General features: G+C 37.2%; 1 protein-coding gene across 1 annotated transcript in view; it reads right to left on the bottom strand.

Annotated features, from left to right (window-relative positions):
• LOC308337881 (ankyrin repeat domain-containing protein 26-like) overlaps positions 1–24,591 on the bottom strand; it is a 147,167-nt gene that overhangs the window by 17,274 nt on the left and 105,302 nt on the right. Inside the window, exons 16-19 of the mRNA XM_080831426.1 lie at positions 19,835–20,048; positions 17,983–18,166; positions 17,117–17,251; positions 15,623–15,775 (exon numbers count right to left, since the gene is read on the bottom strand). Coding sequence (XP_080687552.1) covers positions 15,623–15,775; positions 17,117–17,251; positions 17,983–18,166; positions 19,835–20,048 — 686 coding nt within the window. The remainder of the gene's footprint in view (positions 1–15,622; positions 15,776–17,116; positions 17,252–17,982; positions 18,167–19,834; positions 20,049–24,591) is intronic.

Here is a 24,591-nt window from a genome sequence, read left to right as displayed (position 1 = left end):
CTCACGACCCCAAGATCAAGAGTCACATATGTTACTGCTGCTCCAGCCAGGTGCTCAAATTTTAAAATAAGTTCATTTTCAACAAAATGTTATCTATATTGTACAGTCTTGGAATGTGGAACCTCAAATAACTCAGAAAATCAAGAACAAAATTAAAACCACTAGGAGTTGCTAAAATCAATCTCTGCTGTCATCCTCTTTGCCACACATTTGTATTTGATTCTTATATTTTTATTTTTCTATGATTGTTTCAGATTTTTCCTCCATAAAATAACTGTAAGTCACGTCTTAATAGAAAGTGTCTGAACCCTTCCCTCACGTTAACACTCCATAATTTTTTTAAGGATTTTATTTATTTATTTGAGAGGGAGAGAGAGCAAGAGAGCGAGAGCACAAGAGCAGGGAGAGGGAGAAACAGACTCCCCACTGATCAGGAAGCCCAGCATGGGGCTCAATGCCAGCATCCCAGGATCACGACCCAAGCCAAAGGCACTTAACTGAGCCACCCAGGTGCCCTCGTACTCCATAATTTTTAAAGAAGTTTTAGGAATACCATATAGACTTATGTAGGTCTGAGCCAATAAATGCTTACCAAAATAAGACTTTGAAAATAAGACTCTAATTAATGAATCTATAAATACTGATTCTAATGCCATCAGCCTTTTTCTGAATTACAAATGTTTTATGCTAATTTGAATTGCATTCTGAGGAGAAATGATTCACAAGGTTAAGAAAGCACATCTCTCAGTAAAAAAAAATTAGTGGGGAAAAAAATTTAGTGAGATGATCCATATATTTTTCGACAAAAAAAAAAAAAAATTCCTTAACTCGACAGTGTTATAGTCCTTTGTTACTTCCCACAAAATAAGAGAATATACTAAGCAATGAAAACAGCCAAAAAACTTGCTGGAGTTTCAGTTTCAACCAAAAAACTTTCTTCCAGTTGGGAAGAACTCCTTTCCTTTAGATATGATTGGAAAGACAAGGTGAGTGGATGTGGTGGTTTTATAAATTGACACTTCTCCCATGACAATCCCTCCCCTTAATGTGCGCTAGCCTTAGTAACTGGTTCCTAGTGAACAGAATATGGCAGAACTGCTGTGTGATTTTTAAGGCTAGGTTAGAAAATGTGATATAGCTTCCATCTGACTTTCTTCTTCTAGGAAACCTCACCCTTAGAATCCAGCTGTTGTGGGAAAGCCCAGGCTACCTAGTGAGTCTTCATGCAAATATTCCAGCTGAGACTGCCCTAGCTAACCACCTAGCCCAAAGCCAGCCTCAACAGCCAAACATGTGCAGGAACAAGGTTTTAGATGATTCTAGTTCCCAGCTTCCAGTCACCCCAGGTGAGGCCAAATGAAGAAGAAATGAGTTGGCCTTCCTCAGCCTTGTCCAAAGATTTGTGAACAAGATAAATGCTGTTTTGAGCCACTAGGTTTTGAGATGGTTTATTATACAGCAATAAATAACTGGCACAGATACTGATATTAAAATGGGGTGCTGCCATTAAAAAAAAAAAAACCAAAAAACTAAAACTAAACCTTCTTCGAACCAGGAGGTGGGTGGAACCTGAAAGAAGAGTAAGAGTGCGAAGTGGAGAAGAGTAAGAATGAAAACCAAAAGGGCTTCCAAGAGACTGTTAGTGGAAACCTGATGGCCCCTGAAGAGGCTTACAGCAAAGGCTTCTAGACAAGGGAAGAAAACGACACTAGAGGGAAAGGAACTCGTGCCACAAACCACTTGAAAGTAAAACTGATAGGAGAGATAAGCTAAAGAAAGACTATTCAATATGAAGGAACCAGGACTTACTGGGTTCATCTATCTGTTCCTCATTTACAGCCTCTCCACATGCTGTATTGTCAAATAACGCTAAAAGAAAGAAATGCCTTCTGGGTTAAAAGCAAATCCAGGAAGACATGGCCTATGGATGAAGCCAAAACTATAAACCCTTTATTAAGACTTGAGAAGGATTTAAGGTGTGCCTCAAATTTCTTTAAGGATCTTAAGAGTAGGAGAATTTGAAACGCATTGTCAAATGAGAGCTGCACAGGAAACCTGAGGTGAAAAGCTTATCTCAAAAAGACCCGGGAGAATGGCTTTTCTAATGGCATGAAATCCAATCATATTCACGGAAAATTCAAAATACTAAGATAATTACAGTAGCAAAAACACTGTTTGCGAGCTTGGACTAAAAGAGACCAAGATAGTACAAACTAAAAATAGGCCTTTGAGTCTTAGAAGTCCCACCAGGAGGAAGCAAGCTGAGAAAGAAGCTACAAACACAGGTCATTCCTTATGAAAAGGACAGAACCAAGAGCTCCAAGAGTAAAGCAAACAGCCATGGAGAAGCATTCCCATGGTTAGGACTAAGTCCTAACTGAAGAACTGACAGCATGCTTCAGGGTGTGTTTCAAAACTGCTGTGGACTGGTGTGCCTCCCATTTTCTTTCAATGGGAGAGTCCTGAGCAGGTTACCAGAGTGTTCCATTTGGAGTGGTAGAGAACTGCCTTCCTTAATTCCCAAGTGCTCAGATGGAGAGGACTTGCACTCAAGGGACTATACTTCAGGTACCTTATCCCTGCTGTACCTGATTAAGATGGTAAGATCTTGGACTCAAGCTTAAACCCAATGCCAGGAGAACTGAGATTTGTGGGAGGTATGGGGGGAAGGTGAGTGTATTTTTCATGTGGGAGGAATACAAAAAAATTGTGGCCAGTGGGTAAATCATGCTGCTTTTTAAATGTGTCCATAGGTTTTTAAATATTCATTCCATTAAAAAAAGACCATGGGCCTACCTTCGTGACTTTCTCCTAACAGAATATGGTGAATGTGATGCTCTGTGTATTCCAAGGCTAGATTACAAAAGACAACAGAGCTTCTGCCTTGCTCTGCAGCTCAGGCAGCTTCCTTGGAATTGAGCCCCCCATCTTGTAAGAAAGTTCAGGCCACAAAGAGGCTAGTGTGCCAGTGTCAGTGTTTTGGCTGCCTGCCCCAACTATAGCCCTAGGCACCACCAGATGTGAGTGAACAAATCTTACAGTTCCAGCCCCAAGACTTTCAGCTGCCCCACCTGAAGCTAGGGGAAGAGAACAAGCTGTCCTGGCCACACTTTTCCTAACAGTAGATTTGTGAACGAAATAAATGTTATTTATTTAAGCCACTAAACTTTGGGGAGTTTGTTAAGAAAAAACAAACAGAAAAATGGATGACAAAAAGAGTTAATAAAATACATAATTTATATAGTAGAAATTGGTCTCCATTAAAGTGGGAAGTAGTAAATGTTAAGATTAATTGTTTTAAATTTTTTAAAATTTATTCATTTGGGAGAGATACGGAGAGACAGAGCACAAGCAGGGGGAGAGGCAGAGGGAGAGGGAGAAGCAGACTCCCTGCTGAGCTGGGAGCCTAACATGGGACTCAATCCCAGGGCCTGGAGATCATGACCTGAGCTAAAGGCAGACAAACCATCTGAGCCACCCAGGTGCCCCTAAGATTAATTTAATAATGACAAACAGTGCTAATGAGAAGAAGCCCATAACTAGAAGCAAGATCTAAGAAGTTTTTCTTTCTGTTTTCCCCCATTTAGAATGTCATTACCTGTGCATTTTTTATATATGACCTTTATTATGTTGAAGTATGTTCCTTCTAAACCTACTTTGTTGAGGATTTTTATCATGAATGGATGTTGTACTTTTTTATCATGAATGGATGTTGCACTTTGTCAAATGCTTTTTTTAAAACATTTTATTTATTTATTTGACGGACAGAGATCACAAGTAGGCAGAGAGAGAGGGGGGGAAGCAGGCTCCCCTCCGAGCACAGCACGGAGCCCGATGCGGGGCTAGATCCCAGGACACCGGAATCATGACCTGAGCCAAAGGCAGAGGCTTTAACCCACTGAGCCACCCAGGTGCCCCTCAAATGCTTTTTCTACATCTTTTGAAATGATCAGATGATTCTTCTCCTTTTATTAATTTGGTGTATCACAATGATTGATTTGCTGATATTAAAACACCCCCATAACCTAGGAATAAATCCCATTTGATCATGGTGATGATTTTTTTTAATGTACTGTTGGATTCAGTTTGCGAGTATTTTGTTGAGGATTTTTGCATCCATGCTCACCAAAGATACTGGCTTAGAGTTCTTTTTGTGGTGTCTTTGTCTCATTTTGGTATCAGCGTAATACTGGCCTCATAGAATGAATTTGGAGTTTTTCCTTCCTTTTCTGTTTTTTGGAATAGTTTGAGAATGGGTACTAACTCTTCCTTTAAATGCTCGGTAGAATTTGCCTCTGGTCCCGGACTTGTGTTTGTTCATAGTTTTTTGATTAATGATTCAATTTCTTCACTGGTTTTCAGTCTGTTCAAATTTTCTATTCTTGTTTCAGTGCTGGTCATTTATATGTTTCTAGGAATTTATCCATTTCTTCTACATTGTCCAAATTGTTGGCATATAGTTGTTTATAATATTCTTTCATAATTGTCTGCATTTCTGTGGTGTTGGTTGTTATTTCTCCTCTCTCATCTGTGATATTATTTGGGTCCTTCTTCTCTTCTTTCTGATAACTCTGGCTAAAGCCTTATTGGTTTTATTAATTTTTTTTAAAAAACCAGCTCCTGGTTTCATTGATCTCTCCTATTTTTGTCTTTTTTAAGTTTCTATAGTGTTTACTTCTGCTCTAATTTTTAAAAAAAATTTATTTGAGAGAGAGAGAAAGTGGGGAGAGGATCAAATGGAGAGGGAGTGAGAGAACCCTCAAGTAGACTCCCCACTGAGCACAGAGCCAGAAGCAGGGCTCAATCCCAGGACTCTGAGATCATGACCTGAGCTGAAATCAAGAGTCTGCTGCTTAACCAACTGAGCCACCTACTACTACTACTGCTCTAATTTTTATTATCTCCTTCCTTCTGCTGACTTTAGGCTTCATTTGTTGTTCTTTTTCTAGCTTCTTTAGGTGAAGGTAAGGTTGTTGTAGATTTTTCTGATTTCTTGAGGTAGGCCTGTATTGCTATATACTTCCCTCTTAGAACCATATTTACTGTATCTCAAAAGTTTGGGCAATTGTGTTTTCATTTTCATTTGCTTCCATGTATTTTTTTTAAATTTATTCTTTTATTTCCTTGTTGCTCCATTCATTGTTTAGTAGAATGTTACTTAACCAACATGTGCTTGTGGTCTTTCACATTGTTTCCTGTGGCTGACTTCTAATTTAATAGTATTATGATCAGAAAAGGTGCATGGTATGACTTCAATCTTCTTGTCTTTATTAAGACCGGTTTTGTGGGTATTATGGAGGGCACGTATTACATGGAGCACTGGGTGTGGTGCATAAACAATGAATTTGGGAACACTGAAAAAAAATAAAATTAAATTTAAAAAGAAAGACTTGTTTTGTGGCCTAATATGTGATCTATTCTACAGAATGTTCCAGAATGTGTATTCTGTTGTTTAAGGATGGAATATTTTGAATATATCTCCTTAGTCCACCCAGTCCAGTGCATCATATAAAGCCACTGTTTCCTTGTTGACTTTCTGATCTGTCCACTGATATAAGTGGTGTGTTAAAGTGCCTAGCTATTGATTTTTTTCTTGCTTCCTTTTTTATTTCTTTTTTTACACATTTTATTTTTTTTTTAATTTTTTATTTCTTTTCAGCGTAACTCTATTCATTGTTTTTTCACCACACCCAGTGCTCCATGCAATCCGTGCCCTCCTTAATATCCACCACCTGGTTCCCCCAACCTCCCACCCCCCGCCCCTTCAAAACCCTCAGGTTGTTTTTCAGAGTCCATAGTCTCTCATAGTTCACCTCCCCTTCCAATTTCCCTCAACTCCCTTCTCCTCTCCATCTCCCCTTTTCCTCCATGTTATTTGTTATGCTCCACAAATAAGTGAAACCATATGATACTTGACTCTCTCTGCTTGACTTATTTCACTCAGCATAATCTCTTCCAGTCCCGTCCATGTTGCTACAAAAGTTGGGTATTCATCCTTTCTAATGGAGGCATAATACTCCATAGTGTATATGGACCACATCTTCGTTATCCATTCATCCGTTGAAGGGCATCTTGGTTCTTTCCACAGTTTGGCGACCGTGGCCATTGCTGCTATAAACATTGGGGTACAGATGGCCCTTCTTTTCACTACATCTGTATCTTTGGGGTAAATACCCAGTAGTGCAATTGCAGGGTCAGAGGGAAGCTCTATTTTTAATTTCTTGAGGAATCTCCACACTATTCTCCAAAGTGGCTGCACCAATTTGCATTCCCACCAACAGTGTAACAGGGTTCCCCTTTCTCCACATCCTCTCCAACACACGTTGTTTCCTGTCTTGCTAATTTTGGCCATTCTAACTGGTGTAATGTGGTATCTCAATGTGGTTTTAATTTGGATCTCCCTGATGGCTAGTGATGATGAACATTTTTTCATGTGTCTGATAGCCATTTGTATGTCTTCATTAGAGAAGTGTCTGTTCATGTCTTCTGCCCATTTTTTGATATGATTGTCTGTTTTGTGTGTGTTCAGTTTGAGGAGTTCTTTATAGATCCTGGATATCAACCTTTTGTCTGTACCGTCATTTGCAAATATCTTCTCCCATTCCGCGGGTTGCCTCTTTGTTTTGTTGACTGTTTCCTTTGCTGTGCAGAAGCTTTTGATCTTGATGAAGTCCCCAAAGTTCATTTTTGCTTTTGTTTCCTTCACCTTTGGAGACATATCTTGAAAGAAGTTGCTGTGGCTGATATCAAAGAGGTTACTGCCTATGTTCTCCTCTAGGATTCTGATGGATTCCTGTCTTACGTTGAGGTCTTTTATCCATTTCGAGTTTATCTTTGTGTACGGTGTAAGAGAATGGCCGAGTTTCATTCTTCTACATATAGCTGTCCAGTTTTCCCAGCACCATTTATTGAAGAGACTATCTTTTCTCCACTGGATATTTTTTCCTGTTTTGTCAAAGATTATTTGACCATAGACTTGAGAGTCCATATCTGGGCTCTCTACTCTGTTCCACTGGCCTATATGTCTGTTTTTATGCCAGTACCATGCTGTCTTGGTGATCACAGCTTTGTAGTAAAGCTTGAAATCAGGTAACGTGATGCCGCCAGTTTTATTTTTGTTTTTCAACATTTCCTTAGCGATTTGGGGTCTCTTCTGATTCCATACAAATTTTAGGATTATTTGCTCCAGCTCTTTGAAAAATACCGGTGGAATTTTGATCGGAATGGCATTAAAAGTATAGACTGCTCTAGGCAGTATAGACATTTTAACAATGTTTATTCTTCTTCATAAAATCTATCTATGAAAGACCCACAGCAAATATCATCCTCAATGGGAAAAAGCTTGCAGCCTTCCCGTTGAGATCAGGAACACGACAAGGATGCCCACTCTCACCACTCTTGTTCAACATAGCATTAGAAGTCCTAGCAACAGCAATCAGACAACAAAGAGAAATAAAAGGTATCCGAATTGGCAAGGAAAAAGTCAAACTCCTTCTCTTCACAGATGACATGATTCTTTATATGGAAAACCCAAAAGACTCCACCCCCAAACTACTAGAACTCATACAGCAATTCAGTAATGTGGCAGGATACAAAGTCAATGTACAGAAATCAGTGGCTTTCTTATACATTAGCAATGAAAATACAGAAAGGGAAATTAGAGAATCGATTCCATTTACTATAGCACCAAGAACAATAAGATACCTGGGAATAAACCTAACCAAAGAGGTAAAGGATCTGTACTCGAGGAACTACAGAACACTCATTAAAGAAACTGAAGAAGACACAAGAAGATGGAAGACCATTCCATGCTCTTGGATTAGAAGAATAAACTATTGATTATTTCTATTCCTTCCTAAAATATCCAAATTGTACATTGTCTTCATGGATACTTTTGCAATTAGGAATAAAAGCAATGAATTTCATTTAAAACATATATAATAAAATTAAAGGGCCCTAGTATTATTGTATTATTATCAATTAGTTCTTTTATTTTAGTCATTAATTGTTTTATGTACTTGGGTGATCCCATGTTGGGTGCATAAATATTTACAATAGATAGTTCTTCTTCCTGTCAGACTGTCCTCTTTATTATGATATAGTGCTCTTGTCTCTTACTATAGTCGTTCTTTCAGACTCTATTTTGTCCAACATAAGTATTACTATTCTGGCTTTCTTTTGATATCCACTTGCAAGATACATGTTTTTTCCATCCCTTGACTTCCAATCTGCAGGTGTCCTTATGACAAATAGAAAGCTCTTGCAAGCGGCTTATACATGGGTCTTGTTTTTTCTTCTTCTTCTTCTTTTTTTTAATCCACTCTGACATCCTATGTCTTTTGATTAGAGCACTTACCCCATTTATATCCAAAGTAATTATTGATAGATATGTATTTCTCATTTTACTACTTGCTTTGTGGTTGTTTCTAGAGATTTTCTCTGACCATTTTTTGTGTCTTCGATGTTTTACTGGTTTTCTTTAGTGATATATTTGGATTTCTTTCTCCTCTTTGAGTGTTTATCAGTGGTTTTGTTTTCTTTTTAGAGATGGCATGAGTGGAGTGGGGAGAGGGAAAGGAATCTTAAGCAGACTCCATGGCTGGAATAGAGAGCAGTGCAGGGCTCAATCTCACAACCCTGAGATTATGACCTGAGCTGAGATCAAGTCAAATGCTTAAACAACTAAGCCACCCAGGCACCACTATTAGTGGTTTATGATATATAATTTGTATATAACCTCTTCTGCATATAGCAGTCTATATTAAGCTGCTGGTCTTTAAGTTTGAGCCCTTTCTTTTCTCTTCTCCCCATGCTTTAGGTAAGGTATTATATTTTATATCCTTTTTTCCTGAGTTCCTTAACTTAGTTTTTATATAAATGTTCATTTTTGCTACTTTTGTGCTTCCTGCCCTTATACTGTCACATTTGGTCTCTTCTTTCCACTCAAAGGGTCCCCTTTAATATTTCCTGTGGGGCTAGTTTAGTAGTCACAAACTCATTTAGTTTTTAATCTGGGAAACTCTATCTCTCCTATTCTGAGTAATAGGCTTGATGGATAGAGTATTCTTGGCTACAGATTTTTCCCATTCACCACGTTGAATAGATAATACCACTCCCTTCTGGCTTGCAAAGTTTCTGCTGAAAAAGTTCCTGCTAGCCTTAAGGGGTTTCCCCTGGAAGTTACTGACTTGCTTTCCTGTTTTTAAGATGTTTTCTTGATCAGTATATTTTGCAAATTCAATTACAATAGGTCTTGGTGTTGGCCTACTATTGTTGATTTTGATAGTTTTCTGTGTCTCCTGGATCTTGATGTCTTTTGCCTTCCCTAGATTAGGGAAGTTTTCTGCTATTATTTCTAGAAACAACTTTTCTTACACCTTTTTTCTCTCTTCTTCTACTGGGACTCCTATAACATGAATGTTATTACATTTGATGGAGTCACTGAGTTCCCTAGGTCTGGTCTCATTTTGCATAATTCTTCTTTCTCTCCCTTCTTTGGCTTCATTGCTTTCCATTACTTTGACTTCTAAGTTGTTAATTTGTTCCTCTGTTTTTTCCAGCCTGCTGTTCATTGCATTAGGTGTGTTTCTTATCTCATTTATTCCACTCTTCATCTCTGATTCTTTTTTAGCTCTTTTATCTCTGTTGTAAGGATCTCACTGATGTTGTCCGTTCTTTTCTCAAGTCCAGTGAGTATCCCTATGATCACTGCTTTAAATCCTCCATCAGGCATGATATTTACATCTGTCTCACTTCAATCTCTGGACCCATGGCCTTATCCTGTTCTTTTGTTTGAGATAAATTCCTCTGTTTTCTCATTTTATCTAAGTCTCTACCAGCTTCTCTGTGTTAAAAAAGCCAGTTACATCATCTGCTCCCGAAAGTAATGGACTTATGAAAAAAGACGTCATGTAGTGCCCAGGGTCTCGTGCTTAGGGGAGTATCTCTAGTGTGTGCTGCATGCACTCTGCTGTTGTGTTCTGGCTGCTCTGTCCTTCAGGCCAGACATCTGCAGAGGCTCTCCCTCACTGCTGTGGGCAGTGTTTAGTACCTGGCCTGAAGGTAGCAACTTTTAACTAGGTGTGCTCTGGTGTGCTTGTGAAATGAGACCTGTCACCACCTCCACTGGAACTGAGGCCCTCCCGAATCTGGTCAGATGTGGTGTGGGCAGGGGCTTGTGCTGATTTTCTGGGGGAAAGGCCTGCTGTGGTGGAACTGAGGCAAGAATGATTGAGCAGGGCAGTTCCACTGGAGTGCAAGGGGATGGTGCTCGGTGTAAGCAGATTAGGCAGCCAGTGTCAGAGCTGCACTGTGTCCCACAGATGGCTCTGTGCTTGTGCTGAGGGGCACTGGAGGGAAATGGTACAAGCTGGTTCCTTTGTTCCTAGAGAGGGGTCTCTGTGAACACTGCCTCTCAGGGAAATGCTCTGAGAAGACTGAGTAATTTCCCTACTGTATGCCCCAGACACTGTTCAGATCACTGTTTCCATGCTGTATGTTCCCAGGTGGTTTGCCTGCCTTCTCTCCAAGAGCAGCACAGTGCCCTACAGGCTCTATCCCAGCCAAACCCAGTGACTTTTAGAATTCCAGGTTTTAAGTCCCCCTAGTTGTAAGAACTCATGACATTATACTCCTCTCACTTTCCTGTGTAGTCAGTGGCTACAGGGAAACGTTCTCTTTGTGCAGACCCGTGTCTCGCTCCTGCCCTTCTCCATGACCATGACTCCCCTCCTCTGCAGCCGCCAGGATCTGTTTCTCTCCTAAACCACATCTCTGTACTTCCTACCTTCTTTGATGTGGCCTCTTCTCTCTAATAGTGGACTTTGTTCTGTTAGTCTTCAGGGATTAGTTGAAACTAGGCTCCTCTTACTCTGCCACCTTCTTCCTTTCTCTTAAGATATTTTTCTAAGATTCCCTTCAATTACAAATTATTACAACTGGCAGGAACACCTTTCCAGAATTTCCAGAATTTCCCCACAAGCTAGGGGAAAAGAAAAACTCATGAGCAGAGAGACAATATGATTTGAAATATAATAGCTGAAAAACTAGAAATAGTTTAATAACCAAAATTTGACCTTTTACCTGATCTCCATTAACTGAAATTCTAAAAGAAATAGGCAGATTTGAGTATTTTTTAACCAATCTAATACTCAATCTTTATTCTGCTTTCATCAGTGAGGAAATAAAGAGAACATTATGGAATCATTTTTAATCTTTTCAGTAGAAAACGAAATGTACTATCCTTTGGCATTATTTAAATTGAATATAACTTCTCCTTTATTTTACTCGAAGCTTGTTTATGTGGGGAGGTAAGTAAGACCATCTCGTCTTTATGTTGTGCCACAAAGCTTTCCTATATCATACAAACAGGCTTTGAATTTTTTTTTGGAATTTAAACTGATTATCTACTATTTGTCTCTGATAACTCCTTTAAATAAAACCTGATAATTTATAGCTGTATTCTGGAAATAATGTAATAAATATTTATTCCATTTATTACGTATTGAGCTATTAAAGTACATATTGTTCTATTTAAACTAAAAGAAGACAGATAAAGACACCTGTGTTTTCTGAGAATGTAGGATCTGTGCCAAGAACAGGATCAATACCAGTGTTATACACAAGAACCAGGTCAAAAGAGTATCTACTTGTGAGTTGCAATTCTGGATTAGCAAGATTTCAAAACAGGAAAGCTGAAGGCCCAGAGTTCATCTTTTCCTTCCTAGATGGTGAAATTTATGGATGAGTCTACACTTTATAACAAGTTCATAAAACGTAATGAAGTAAATAGTAGATAGCAGATCCCACAACCAAGATTTGATGAAAATGGATATGCGAGGCACTGAGTGAGAGACTAAAGATATGAATGGAGAAAAGAAACAGGACTCTAGCTTTTTGAGCCTAACTTCTCATTGGATCATGGAGTCAGCAAGGCATAAGTTGGTAAAAGTCTCCTTTTTAAGAAGCAAAAAATGTCTACAGGAGTAAAGTTAAGTTCTCCTACAGTGACTTTTTATTATTACATAAGTGAGTGGTAATTTGCAAGACGACTAGGGAACATGTCTCATAAAATTTGATTGGACAGTGACATAAGGATAGACATATAGATCAATGTATTAGAATTGACAATCTAAAAAGAAATTGCTACATTATGGTGAACTGACGTACAACGAGGGTATAAAACAATTAAATGGAATAAGAATAGTCTTTTTAACAAATGGTACTAGGACAAATGGATATCCGCATGCAAAGTAATAAAATTAAACCTCTACCTCATAGCATATATACAAAATTAACTCAAAACTTAAGAGCTAAAACTATAAAAAAAAACTTAGAAAAAAACATAGGTGTATCATTTGTGACTGGATTTGGCAACAGTTTCTTAGATATGACACCAAAAGACAAAAAAAGATTAAGTATATTTCATCAAAATTAAAAACGTCTTTGCTTCAAATGTCACCATCAATAAAGTGAAAAGTCAAGCTACTGAATAAGAGAAAAGATTTGAAAATCTTATATCTGATAAGGGATCTGTATTTAGAATATGCAAATAACTCTTACAATAATGAAAAGACAATCCAATAAAGAAGTGGGCAAAATAATTGATTCAGTCTTTAAGGAAGATATAGAAATGGATAATAACACACATAAAAAGATGAGATGCTCAACATAATTAAGTTTTTGTGGGTATTTTTAACATTTTATTTGTTTATTTGACAGAGAGAACACAAGCAGGGGGAGCTGCAAAGGAAGAGGGAGAAGTAGGCCCTCTGCTGAGCAGGGAGCCTAATGCAGGGCTTGATGCTGAAGGCATCACAATTCCAGACTTCAAGCTCTATGACAAAGCTGTCATCATCAAGACAGTGTAGTACTGGCACAAAAGCAGACACATAGATCAATGAAACAGAATAGAGAGCCCAGAAATGGACCCTCAAGTCTATGGTCAACTAATCTTCGACAAAGCAAGAAAGAATGTCCAATGGAAAAAAGACAGTCTCTTCAACAAATAGTGTCGGGAAAATTGAACAACCCCAAGCAGAAGAATGCAACTGGACCATCTTCATATACCACACACAAAAATAGACTCCAAATGGATGAAAGATCTCAATGTGAGAAAGGAATCCATCAAAATCCTTGAGGAGAACACAGATGGCAACCTCTTTGACCTCAGCCACAACAACTTCTTCCTAGAAACATCCCCCAAAGCAAGGGGAGCAAGGGCAAAAATGAGCTATTGGGACTTCATGAAGAGCAAAAGCTCTTTGCACAGCAAAGGAAACAGTCAACACAACCAAAAGACAACTGACAGAATGGGAGAAGATATTTGCAAATGGCATATCAGATAAAGGGCTAGTATCCAAAACCTATAAAGAACTTATCATACTCAACACCCAAAGAACAAATAATCCAATCAGGAAATGGGCAGAGGACATGAACAGACATTCCTGCAAAGAAGACACCCAAATGGCCAACAGACAGATGAAAAAGTGCTCAACATCACTTGGCATCAAGGACATACAAATCAAAACTACACTGAGATACCATCTCCTACTAGTCAGAATGGCTAAAATTAACAAGTCAGGAAACATCAGGTGTTGGCAAGGATGCGAAGAAAGGGGAACCCCCCTACACTGGTGGGAATGGTGGGAATGGTGGGAATGTCAGCTGGTGCAGCCACTCTGGAAAACAGCATGGAGGTTCCTCAAGAAATTGAAAATAGAGCTACCCTTTGACCAGCAACCACACTACTGAGTATTTACCCTAAAGATACCAATGTAGGTATCCAAAGGGGCACATGCATCCAAAGGTTTATAACAGCAATGTCTACAATAGCCAAATGATGGAAAGAACCTAGATGTCCATCAACAGATGAATGGATAAAGAATATGTGGTATATATACACTATGGAATACTATGCAGCCATCAAAAGAAATGAAATCTTGCCATTTGCAATGATGTGGATGGAACTAAAGGGAGGGTATTATGCTGAGCGAAATAAGTCAATCAGAGAAAGACAATTATGATATGAGCTCTCTGATATGAGCAAGTTGAGAGGCAATGTGGGGGGTTTGGGGAGTAGGGAAGGAAAAAATGAAACAAGATGGGACCAGGGAGGGAGACAAACTCTTAATCTCAGGAAACAAACAGGGTTGCTGGAGGGGAGGGAGGTGCAAGGGATGGAGTGCCTGGGTGATGAACATTGGGGAGGGTATATGCTATGCTGAGTGCTGTGAGTTGTGTAAGACTGATGAATCACAGACCTTGTACCCCTGAAAGAAATAATGCATTATATGTTAATTTAAAAAAAAAGACTGAGAGATGGTGAAATCAACCCAATTAACTGAGAGGATAAAATGTGATAGCAGGGAAATAAAATGAGATGTCCAGACAATAACTAAATGAACGTTCACAGCAGCATTATCAATGGCCAAAAAGTGGAAACAACCCAAAGGTGCATCAAATGATGAATGAACAAGGGTTTTAGCCCACAATGGAGTACTGTTTGATAATAAGGAATGGAGCACTGATATATGCTATGACACAGATGAACCCCAAAAACATTAAGCGAAGGAAGCTAGTCACAAAGGACCACACATTGTGTGATTCCCTATATATGAAATATTCAGAATGGGCAACTCTATAGAGGCAGGAAGTAGACTGGTGGTTGCGCCTGGGGGCAAGGATTACGGGTTTCTTTTCAGGGTTATTAAAATGTTCTAGTTGATGGCAATAATGGTTGCACAACTCTATCAATATACTCAGAAACATTGAACTACACATATTAAATGGGTGAAATGTATGGAATGTGTATTCTATCTCAATAAAGCTTTAAAAAAATCCAATGGCAAGACATAGATAATTTTCTTAATTCTCTCTTTTGGGTGTATATAGCATACATGATTTAAATATTTCTGTGCATTTATTATATATTGAAAAGGAAAAGAAAATGAAGGAAATGCCTAAGTTCAACTGGTTTGTGAAATCACTTTTCTGTACAAGTTACCCTGAAATCAGTACAGATTCTGTATCCATTCAAAAAAGTAAAGATGAAAAATAAGATAATTTTCTGAAACATTCTATTAAACATTATCTTCTGCTTTTACATGGTTTAGCTCATCATGGTAACAGAGATATCATTAAAAAACATTGTTTAGCGCACCTGGGTGGCTCAGTTGGTTAAGCAGCCAACTCAGGATTTTAGCTCAGGTCATGACCTTATGGTCATGGAATCAAGCCGGCATGGGGCTCTTGCTGGGCAGGGGTCTGCTTGAAATTCTCTCCGTCTCCCTCTGCCTTTCCAACCCCCCCACCAGACCACAAATAAATAAATAAGTCTTTAAAAAAAATTATTTAGTAGGGAAAAAGTCCCAATTTCTGTGAGGAATGATGTGTAAGTTTCAACTTTCAAGGGTAACTACTATAAGAAAAAAATGTATAACACAAATAACAGAATGACAGTCAAAGTTTAAGAAATAAATACATTGTGAAGATACTAAAATTGTACTAAATTAATTGTAATGAAAATACAGAAGAAAGTGGTCCATGGAAATAAGCATCCTAAAACACTTCATATTATTTAACCAACTACAGATTAACTTGACATGTTACATTTCATACATACCTGATTCCTACTCTGAGCCAGTTTTTTCTTTAAGTCCTGTACCTCATCTTCTAAATTCATACGACAACGTGATGTCACCTCCAGTGAAGACTCTGACATAGATAGTTTTTTTAGGGTATCGGCCAGTTCTTCTTGAAGTTTTCTCACAACTACCTAATAAGACATTTCTGTTACTGGTTTTATAAATCATCTTACTATTAAATTATGTTAACAATATATAACTTTAACCTATGTACTTGGAAAATTTCACTACAAACGTCAATTCATCTCCTTTTCCTAACATGTACACATTATGGCTGTTTAATGAATTTGGTTAAAGACACAAAAAGATGTTATCCTGCCTAGTCAGTATTATGGTACTTAGATAATTAATTCAGCCCCAATATCCATTCCTTGTGGATGAATTTTCCCAAAACTTCCCAAGCTACTGAAGTCTCAAAAAGAAATGGCTATATAGGTGGAACTAACTTTGGTAAATTCTACAGTATGAAATGTTTTCCCTCTTTTTTATTAGAGGCTTCAATTAATGTCGGAGTTCCTCACAGGTTCAATCCTCTGCTCAAATCCTTTTAACAGATAACTATCTCAGAACATAAGTGAAGTCATTCTAATGGCCTTCAAGACCCTAGATGACTGGCTTTCACCTCTCTCCCTGACCTCCATTCCTGCTACACAAGAATCCTGCCACCCCTCATTAATCTGAAAATGGAGATGCAATGCCCAATTAATAAATTACAGAGATACAATTCTCTTTGTGTTGGACAAACTTATGCCCAAATGATAGTAATTGAGCTTTGAAATGAGCAAATTATTTGTAAAATTGCTTAAAAAATTATAAATAGCAGTGGGAAGATTAAATCAAATATAGTTTTGCTAAAGCTCATTACAGTCGTCCCAAATTATGATTTAATGAAAAGTAAGGGCCTGCAAAAGATTAAAAGGTCATAAGAATACATGATTTCAGACTAAAAATTCAAATTTATATAAATAAGAATAAAATTATGCCAACCTAAAATGTATAAAAAGCTACCATGTATAGCTTGCATAAATGTATAAATGTATAAAAGTATATATGTATGTATATATACACATATATTTATACTTATAAATATATACTTATACTTATGTATGTATGTATAAGAAGTACTGAGATACTGTACTTTTTATTCAGTTCATTTGGGAAATCTGGAGCTAACTGTCAAGTTAACCCACTTAATTGAATCTCAATTTCAAAATATGCATGCTTTAAAAATCCTCTATGCTTGGAGTGTTGGCTTTTAAAATATATATACATATATACATGGAGAAAATATATATATATACAAACACACATATATATACATATATATGTATACATATATATACACATGGAGAAATATATATATATGTATATGTACACACACACACGGAGAAAAAACAATAATTGCAGAAAATAAAATATATATACATACAAATACATACACACGTGTACTTCAAAATAACTAAAGAGAATACCCCAGAACTCATTTTGTTATCCATTTCTATCTCTTTTTGTTTGCAAAGGTGATTGTTTAGAATTCCATCTCGTAATATTCTGGCATCCTGTTTTCGACAAAGTTGTTTCTCAGTATCATACCGTTCTTCCACAACCTAAAGACATATTTTCATTAGAATTTTGGATGACACCATTAAAAAAAAAAGTCAAAAGCTTAAGAGAACTTAAAAAAAAAAGTTCAAAAGAAGTAGCCTTTTTAAATACAAGGATTTTTATCCTACACGAATAACTCAAATTTTAATTTAAATGACAGCTATATTTGTCATAGAGTAAAAATACAGGTAGATACAGTATGTGAAATAAAATTTCTTTACAAAGCATTTAACTAATTCCATCATAGTCTCAAGGTGATTTAGCCTGTACTTTAATATAAAAAATCCAAAACTGGGGTGCCTGGGTAGCTCAGTTGGTTAAGTGTCCTAGTCTTGGTTTCAGCTCAGGTCATGATCTCAAGGTTTTAAGATCAACCCTGAGTCAGGCTCTGCACTCAGAGTTGCTTGAGATTCTTATCCCTCCCTTTCCCTCCCCCTCTACACATTCCCCTACTCATGCTCTCTCTCTAAAAATAAATAAAATCTTAAAAAAAAAAAGCCAACATGCATATTTATCTCAATTTATCCTCCATCCCTTCATTCAGAAAATAGACATAGCGTTTATATGAGAAGCCAAGAATTCCAATAAATTAATGATCTTAGCTATAAATATCATAGTTCCTATTAGTATAAAACTAAATTTTTATCTACTTTATACCTAAGTAATATACATTAAATCAAAGTGTATTATAAATAATAGTGATGGAAATATGAAATTTTTATCAAAGACTTACCTGATTGAAATTATTTCTTACAGTCCTCAGTTCCATATCTAGTGCTCTAAGATTAAGTTCAAGTTCTTGTTTCATTTCAACTTCTTTCTTATACTGCTCTTCTTTTCTTGTTAGTTGCTCCCGAATCTTTTCATATAACATTTCAGCAATTGCTCTGTTCTTGTTTTCTTGTTTTAAAGTAAATCTGCAAATAAATGTGCTTATTTTAAAATTTGTTTTGTAAGCAATAAAAAGCTCATGTTATGATCTGCTTCCACATATGCTGTTTTTTTATCCAAATGAAATTTCTACATTCTCAATTTTTTTTTCCTTTCTAGGGCTCGTGTTTTTAATTTCTCACTTCAATCTCTTCCAAAAGATATATATAGTTGAAAAGAAGCAATGAAAAAGCATTGTGCTGCTTAGTACTAAGTTTTAGTCAGTAATAACTGTGGGAGACATTGTAGGGAAAGGAATTTTGAAATTATTCAAGAAAGAATGGAAAATTATTGTTTTTTCCACATAGTCCTAATTACTCCTCCATTAGAAGAGATAATTTAGTTACTATTTAAAAAAGAGAAGTTGCTGTTTATAAAAAAGTTATAATTCACTACAAGTAAATTGCTACTTCATGAAACATCACAGGTACAGCCGTGTAAGACAGTATCTGCAGATGCATTTACACAACATACACCTGCAGATTACTGTGATCCAGGACCAGGCTAGGGAGTCGAATATTTGTTGCCCTATAATTTTTATGTTTCTTCTTCTGCAATACTCTCAATTTACCTTATTGATTATTATTCATTTCATGTTTTTAAAGATTTTATTTATTTATTTGATAGAGAGAGCACAAAAAGGTGGAGTAGCAGGCAGAGGGAGAAGGAAAAGCAGGCTCCCCGCTGAGCAAGAAACCCAATGGGGGACTCAATCCCAGCACCCTGGGATCATGACCTGAGCCAAAGGCAGACACGTAACCAACTGAGCCATCCAGGTACCCCTTATCAGTTGTTTTTTTTTTTTATTAACATATAATGTATTATTTGTTTCCCCTACTATCCATTTAATAAATCATTTAAAAACCCCTTTTATAACAACACAGGATCTATATTAAGTAAACAATAAAGAGTAATATGCGCTTGCAGCATAGGCTTTTGAATTAATTTTATCAACATATAAGAGAGATGCTGAAAAAACATAGCAGTAGTCATTTTCCATTTTACTTTTTAGTCACACTAAAATTAGTTTTAAAAAAACTAATTTTAAAAATGTTTTCTGTCTCGAGAAAAATGGCCATTTTATACCCTGTTGATGGGTCCAATTTAAAAATAGGATCAAAGAACTTTTTTAAAAATTTTTATACTTTAAGTAAACAATAGTACATTGAAGAATTTATTCCAAGTAACCAGAAATGTATAAACAGATTTATATAAAAAAACATTGCTTACAGCATTAATTAAAGTATAGAAAAATGGGGGTAAAAAAACCCAAAATTCAATTTGTTAAATAATGAGGTTTCCACATGGTGGATTTCTATATGATCATTAAAATTATATTTGGAATATTCATTAAATTATTAAAAGCTGTTAAGAACTTGCTGTATTATTTTGAAGAATCTCATACTTCACAATACTAAAGAAGTTTTCTTCCCTATAAAATCCCAGAAGGTAAGTTAGCAATTTTAAAACTTCTACACATCTGTAGTATAAAAGTAAATAATTCAAGGGTGCCTGGCTGGCTCAACTGATAGAGCATGTGACTCTTGATCTCATGGCTGTGAGTTCAAGCCCCACATATATTGGGCGTGGAGCCTATCTTAAAAAAAAAAAAAAGTAAATAGTTCAAGTATTTCCTTAAAACCAAGATATCATACCTCAAACGGTAGAGTTCTTGCTTCCATTCCACTTTTTGAAGCTCTAACTTCGATATCATTTCTTTTGTTTCTAATAGCTCCTTTTGTAGTTCATTAGCCTTATTTTCCATTTTTTTATTTTCTCTTTTAAGTTGTCCACAGTGATATTTTTTAAGTTCTATTAATCTTTCATATGAAAGAACCGCCTCCTGGATTTTCAATAAACTGACAGGATCTACATCAGAGAAAAAACAAAAACAAATAAAATATATAGGGCACCTGGGTGGCTCAGCTGGTTAAGCACCTAACTCTTGGTTTCAGCTCAGGTCAGACATAATCCCAGAGTCGTTGGATCGAGCCCTGCATCGGGCTCCACTCAGCATGGAGTCTGCTTGAGATTCTTTCCACCCTTCCTCCCTACCCCTCTGTTCTTTCCCACACCCCTAGTCATGCTCACTCTCAAATAAATTAATTAAATATTAAAAAAGAAAAAGAATAAAATATATGAGTACTTTTACATATAAAGGACTGTATGCTTTCACATTCATTCATTCATACATTAAACAAATATATATTGAAGGATTTCAATATGAAATATATTACTGGGATGCCTGGGTGTCTCAGTTGGTTAAGCATCTGCCTTCAGCTCAGGTCATGATCTCAGGGTCCTGGGATCAAACTCTCCACTGGGCTCCCTACTCAGTGGGGAGTCTGCTTCTCTCCCTGCCCCTGCCCCTCCCCCCGCTTATGCACTCTGTCTCTCAAATAAATAAAATTTTTTAAAAAGCAAAAGATATTACACTAAGCTCTGCAGATCTCTGGCTTGTATTTAGCTTAAAGTCTAGGGAAGGAGAAAACAATTAGGAATTCAGAGAGTTCCTATAATAAAAGAGTTCTATGATCACATAACATAACTTGATCTACGGTAGGAAGGGAAGATTTCCCTGAGAAAGAGATAACTATTCTGAGAAATGAAGGAGGAGCAGGAAACACGTGAGCAAAGGAGGAAGGAGAGCATTAAAGACAGTCTACAGCATGTGCCAAAGTTCTATTGCAATCTGCTTCTGGCCAAGATGGAGTAACAGGTACTGATTTATCTTCCTACCTGAAAAAAGCCAAACAAAAACAGGTAAAATACACTTTAAAATCACTTTCAAGAAAAAGGAATTCAGGCAATGAAGGGCAATGATCCCTGAAAACACAAGAAGTTAGCCTAACACATACTGGAACTCACTGCCTTGGCACAATTTCCAGGCCATGACACAGGTGAAAAAACTGAGATAGACTCCACCAGACTCCCTGAGTTGAGGTGATGAAACTGAGTCCGGTGAAACCAAGACAGATGAGATCAGCGGTCAAAGCACTGGCGAGGAGAAAGCAGAAGAACGAACGAACCCCGGAGAACAGAAGAGTAATAACCAATGCATGCACGTAAGGAAATCTGTGACCAGGGGAAAGATCCATCTGGAAAGAGCAGAGGAAACCCTGCCTGGTGCTCACACGGCACCAGGGGCAGTATCTATCCCCATTAGCCATGCTGGAAAAACTCATAACCCGCAGCACAATGAATAGCGTAAGTAGGTCGTGCCTCAGCAGTGGGGAATTATGAGCTCTAGGCTGAACACTACTCTGGATTCACCTAACAATTCATAAGAGCAGGACGGGAAAGGATCAAACTGTTTGTCACTAACTTAGCTAGAACTCCAAAGAAAGCATAAAAAGGTAAGTGGAGGCATAGAAGCTATTTTTTAAAAACTAAATAGCACTTACAGAGATGTAAATTATATCACACATGAAAAACACACTGGATTTTCCAATAAACACATATGAGACAGCTCAAAATAAAAGACTGAAATTTGACATCTGAAAACTGTGAGAAGCTAATATACAATTTCCCAAAGAGGCAGAGGAAAGGAACTAGAAAAAAATATTCGAAGAAAAAATGAGGGGGGCACCTGAGTGGATTCGTCAGTGGGCGTCTGCCTTCAGCTCAGGTCATGATCTCATGATCTCATGATCTCAGGGTCCTAGGATCAAGCCCAGTGTTGGACTCCCCAATTAGAGGGGAATCTGCTTCTCCCTCTCCTTCTGCCCCTCCCCCCTGGCTTGTGCTTGCACTCTCTCTCTCTCTCTCTCTCTCCTTCTCTCTCTCAAATAAATGAATAAAATCTTTAAAAAAAGAAAAGAAAAAATGGCCAAAACCTTTCTAAACTTAATGAAAACTATAAACCCACAGATCCAGAAGGATCTGGCTAGGAGTGAAGAAAAGAAAGTAAACCTTTATAATTTTCTTAAACGACATATGATGTGTTATAACATTACTAGATGGAGGACTATGATGCTTACGTCATATACTTTAGGCCCTAATCACCAAAATAGCAAAACTAAAGAGTTACAGCTAGTAAGCGAAATACATACATACACATAAACACATAAATAAAACTAAATCATAAAAATTACTTGCTTAATCCAAAAGAAATCAGAAAAAGAAGAGAATGGAATGAAGATCGGAAAGGACAAATTGAAGTCAAACAACATGATGACAGATTCAAATCAACTACATCAATAATCACAGTAAATGAAAATGGTCTAAAAGTCTCAATGAAAAGGCAGGCTGTCAAAATGGATAAAAAAGGAAGACCCAGCTATCTGCCACCTATAAAAAAAAATGCACTTTAAATGTAAAAACTACAAATGTGTTAAGAGGCCAGAAATATGATAGACCACACTAACACTTGACAAAAGAAGGCTGAGCCTGAGCGGTTACATTAATACCAGACAAAATCGATTTCAAAGCAAAAACATTAGCAGCAATAAATAAGTTCATTTAATAATGATAAAAGGGTCAACTAAAGGAAGCATAATAAACCTAAATGTTTATGCATCTATTAATAGGTTCAAAATACATAAAGTAAAAATTGACAGAACTTCAGAGAAACAAGCAAATTCACAATTATAGTCTGAGAGTTCAGTAGGCAGAAAATCAGCAAGGACATCGTAGACTTGAACACTACCGTTCTTCTCAAGCATCCGTGGAACACTTACCAAAAGAGACTATATTCTGGGTCATAAAATAAATTCTAATAAAAGGAGTAAGTCAAAAGAACTGAAGTCATAAGAGTGTGTTTTGTGACCACAAAGAAATCAAATTAGAAATCAAGAATAAAAATATCTCTGGAGAATACTCAAATATTTGCAAACTAATTAACGCACATCTAAATAAACCCTGGGTCAGAGCGCCTGGGTGGCTCAGTTGGTTAAGTGTCTGCCTTCGGCTCAGGTCATGATCTCAGGGTCCTGGGATCAAGCCCCACACTGGGCTCCCTGCTTAGAGGGGAGTCTGCTCTAAGACTCGCTCGCTCTCTCTCTCTCTCTCTCTCACTCTCTATCTCTCTCTCTCAAATAAATAAAATCTTTAAATAACCCCTGGGTCAAAGAAGTAAGGAAAAAAGAAATTAGAAAATATTCTGAACTGAATGGGAATGAACATATAACACCTAAGAATTTCTGGAATCCTGCAGTAGCAGCACTCACATGAACATTTATAGCACTGAATGTATATACTAAAAAAGAAGAAAAGTCTCAAACTGATGACCTTTGGCTCCACCTGAAGAAATTAGTAAAATAGTAGTTAAAAAAAGTTTGATAAACTTTGGTTATGTAGAAAAATCTGACAGAATTTTTTAAAAAGCTACTAAAACTAATAAGTAAACTTACCAAGTTCAAGAATGAACCTGGATCCATACCCTGTATCATAAATAAAAAAGAACTCAAAATGGGAGTGCCTGCATGGCTCAGTCAGTTAAGTGGCTGCCTTTGGCTCAGGTCATGATCTCGGGTCCTGGGACTAAGTCCTGTGTCCAGCTCTCTGCTCAGCAGGGAGCCTGCTTCTCTCTCTCCCTCAGCCTGCCATTCCCCCTGCTCACGCTCTCCCTCTCTGTCAAAAAAATAAATAAACAAATAAAATCTTAAAAAAAAAAAAAAGGACACAAACTGGATCTCATGGATCACAGATCTAAATGTAAGACCTAAAACTATAAAACTTTGTTATTCAACTGCAAAACTTCTAAAAGAAAGCGTGAGAGAAAACCTCTGACCTTGTGCTAGGCAAAGATTTCTCAGATAGGAATACCAAAAGCAAAAATCTATAAAAGAACAAAGGTATAAACTGGACTTCATCAAAAAGAAAAACTGCTCTTCAAAAGATACTGCTGAGAGAATGAAAAGTCACAGACTGGGAGAAAATCTTTGCAAAAAAAAATACAGGTGATAAAGGAACTATATCTAGAATATACAAAGAATTCTCAAAACTCAACAGGTAAGAAAACCTAATTTTTTTAAAGGTTTTATTTATTTGTTTGACAGACAGAGATCACAAGTAGGCAGAGAGGCAGGCAGAGAGAGAGGAGGAAGCAGGTTCCCCGCTGAGCAGAGAGCCCGATATCGGGGCTCGATCCCAGGACCCTGGTATCATGACCTGAGCCGAAGGCAGAGGCTTTAACCCACTGAGCCACCCAGGTGCCCCAAGAAAACCTAATTTTTAAAATGACAAAGGATTTGGACAGTTCAAAGAAGATATACAGATGGCAAATAAGCCCACGAAGATATGCTCAACATTATAAGTTATTAGGGAAATGTATATTAAAACCATAATGATACATATACTACAGACCCATCGGAACATCTAAGACTTAAAAAACTGACAATACTAAGTGTTCATGAATATATAGGGAGAAATCAGAACTCTTACACATTGCTAGTGAGAATTGGAAATGGTG

Source organism: Martes martes (assembly GCF_963455335.1).
Source record: "Martes martes genome assembly, contig: scaffold_57, whole genome shotgun sequence".
NCBI classification, from domain to species: domain Eukaryota; kingdom Metazoa; phylum Chordata; class Mammalia; order Carnivora; family Mustelidae; genus Martes; species Martes martes.
This window is presented reverse-complemented; position numbering and strand designations above follow the sequence as displayed.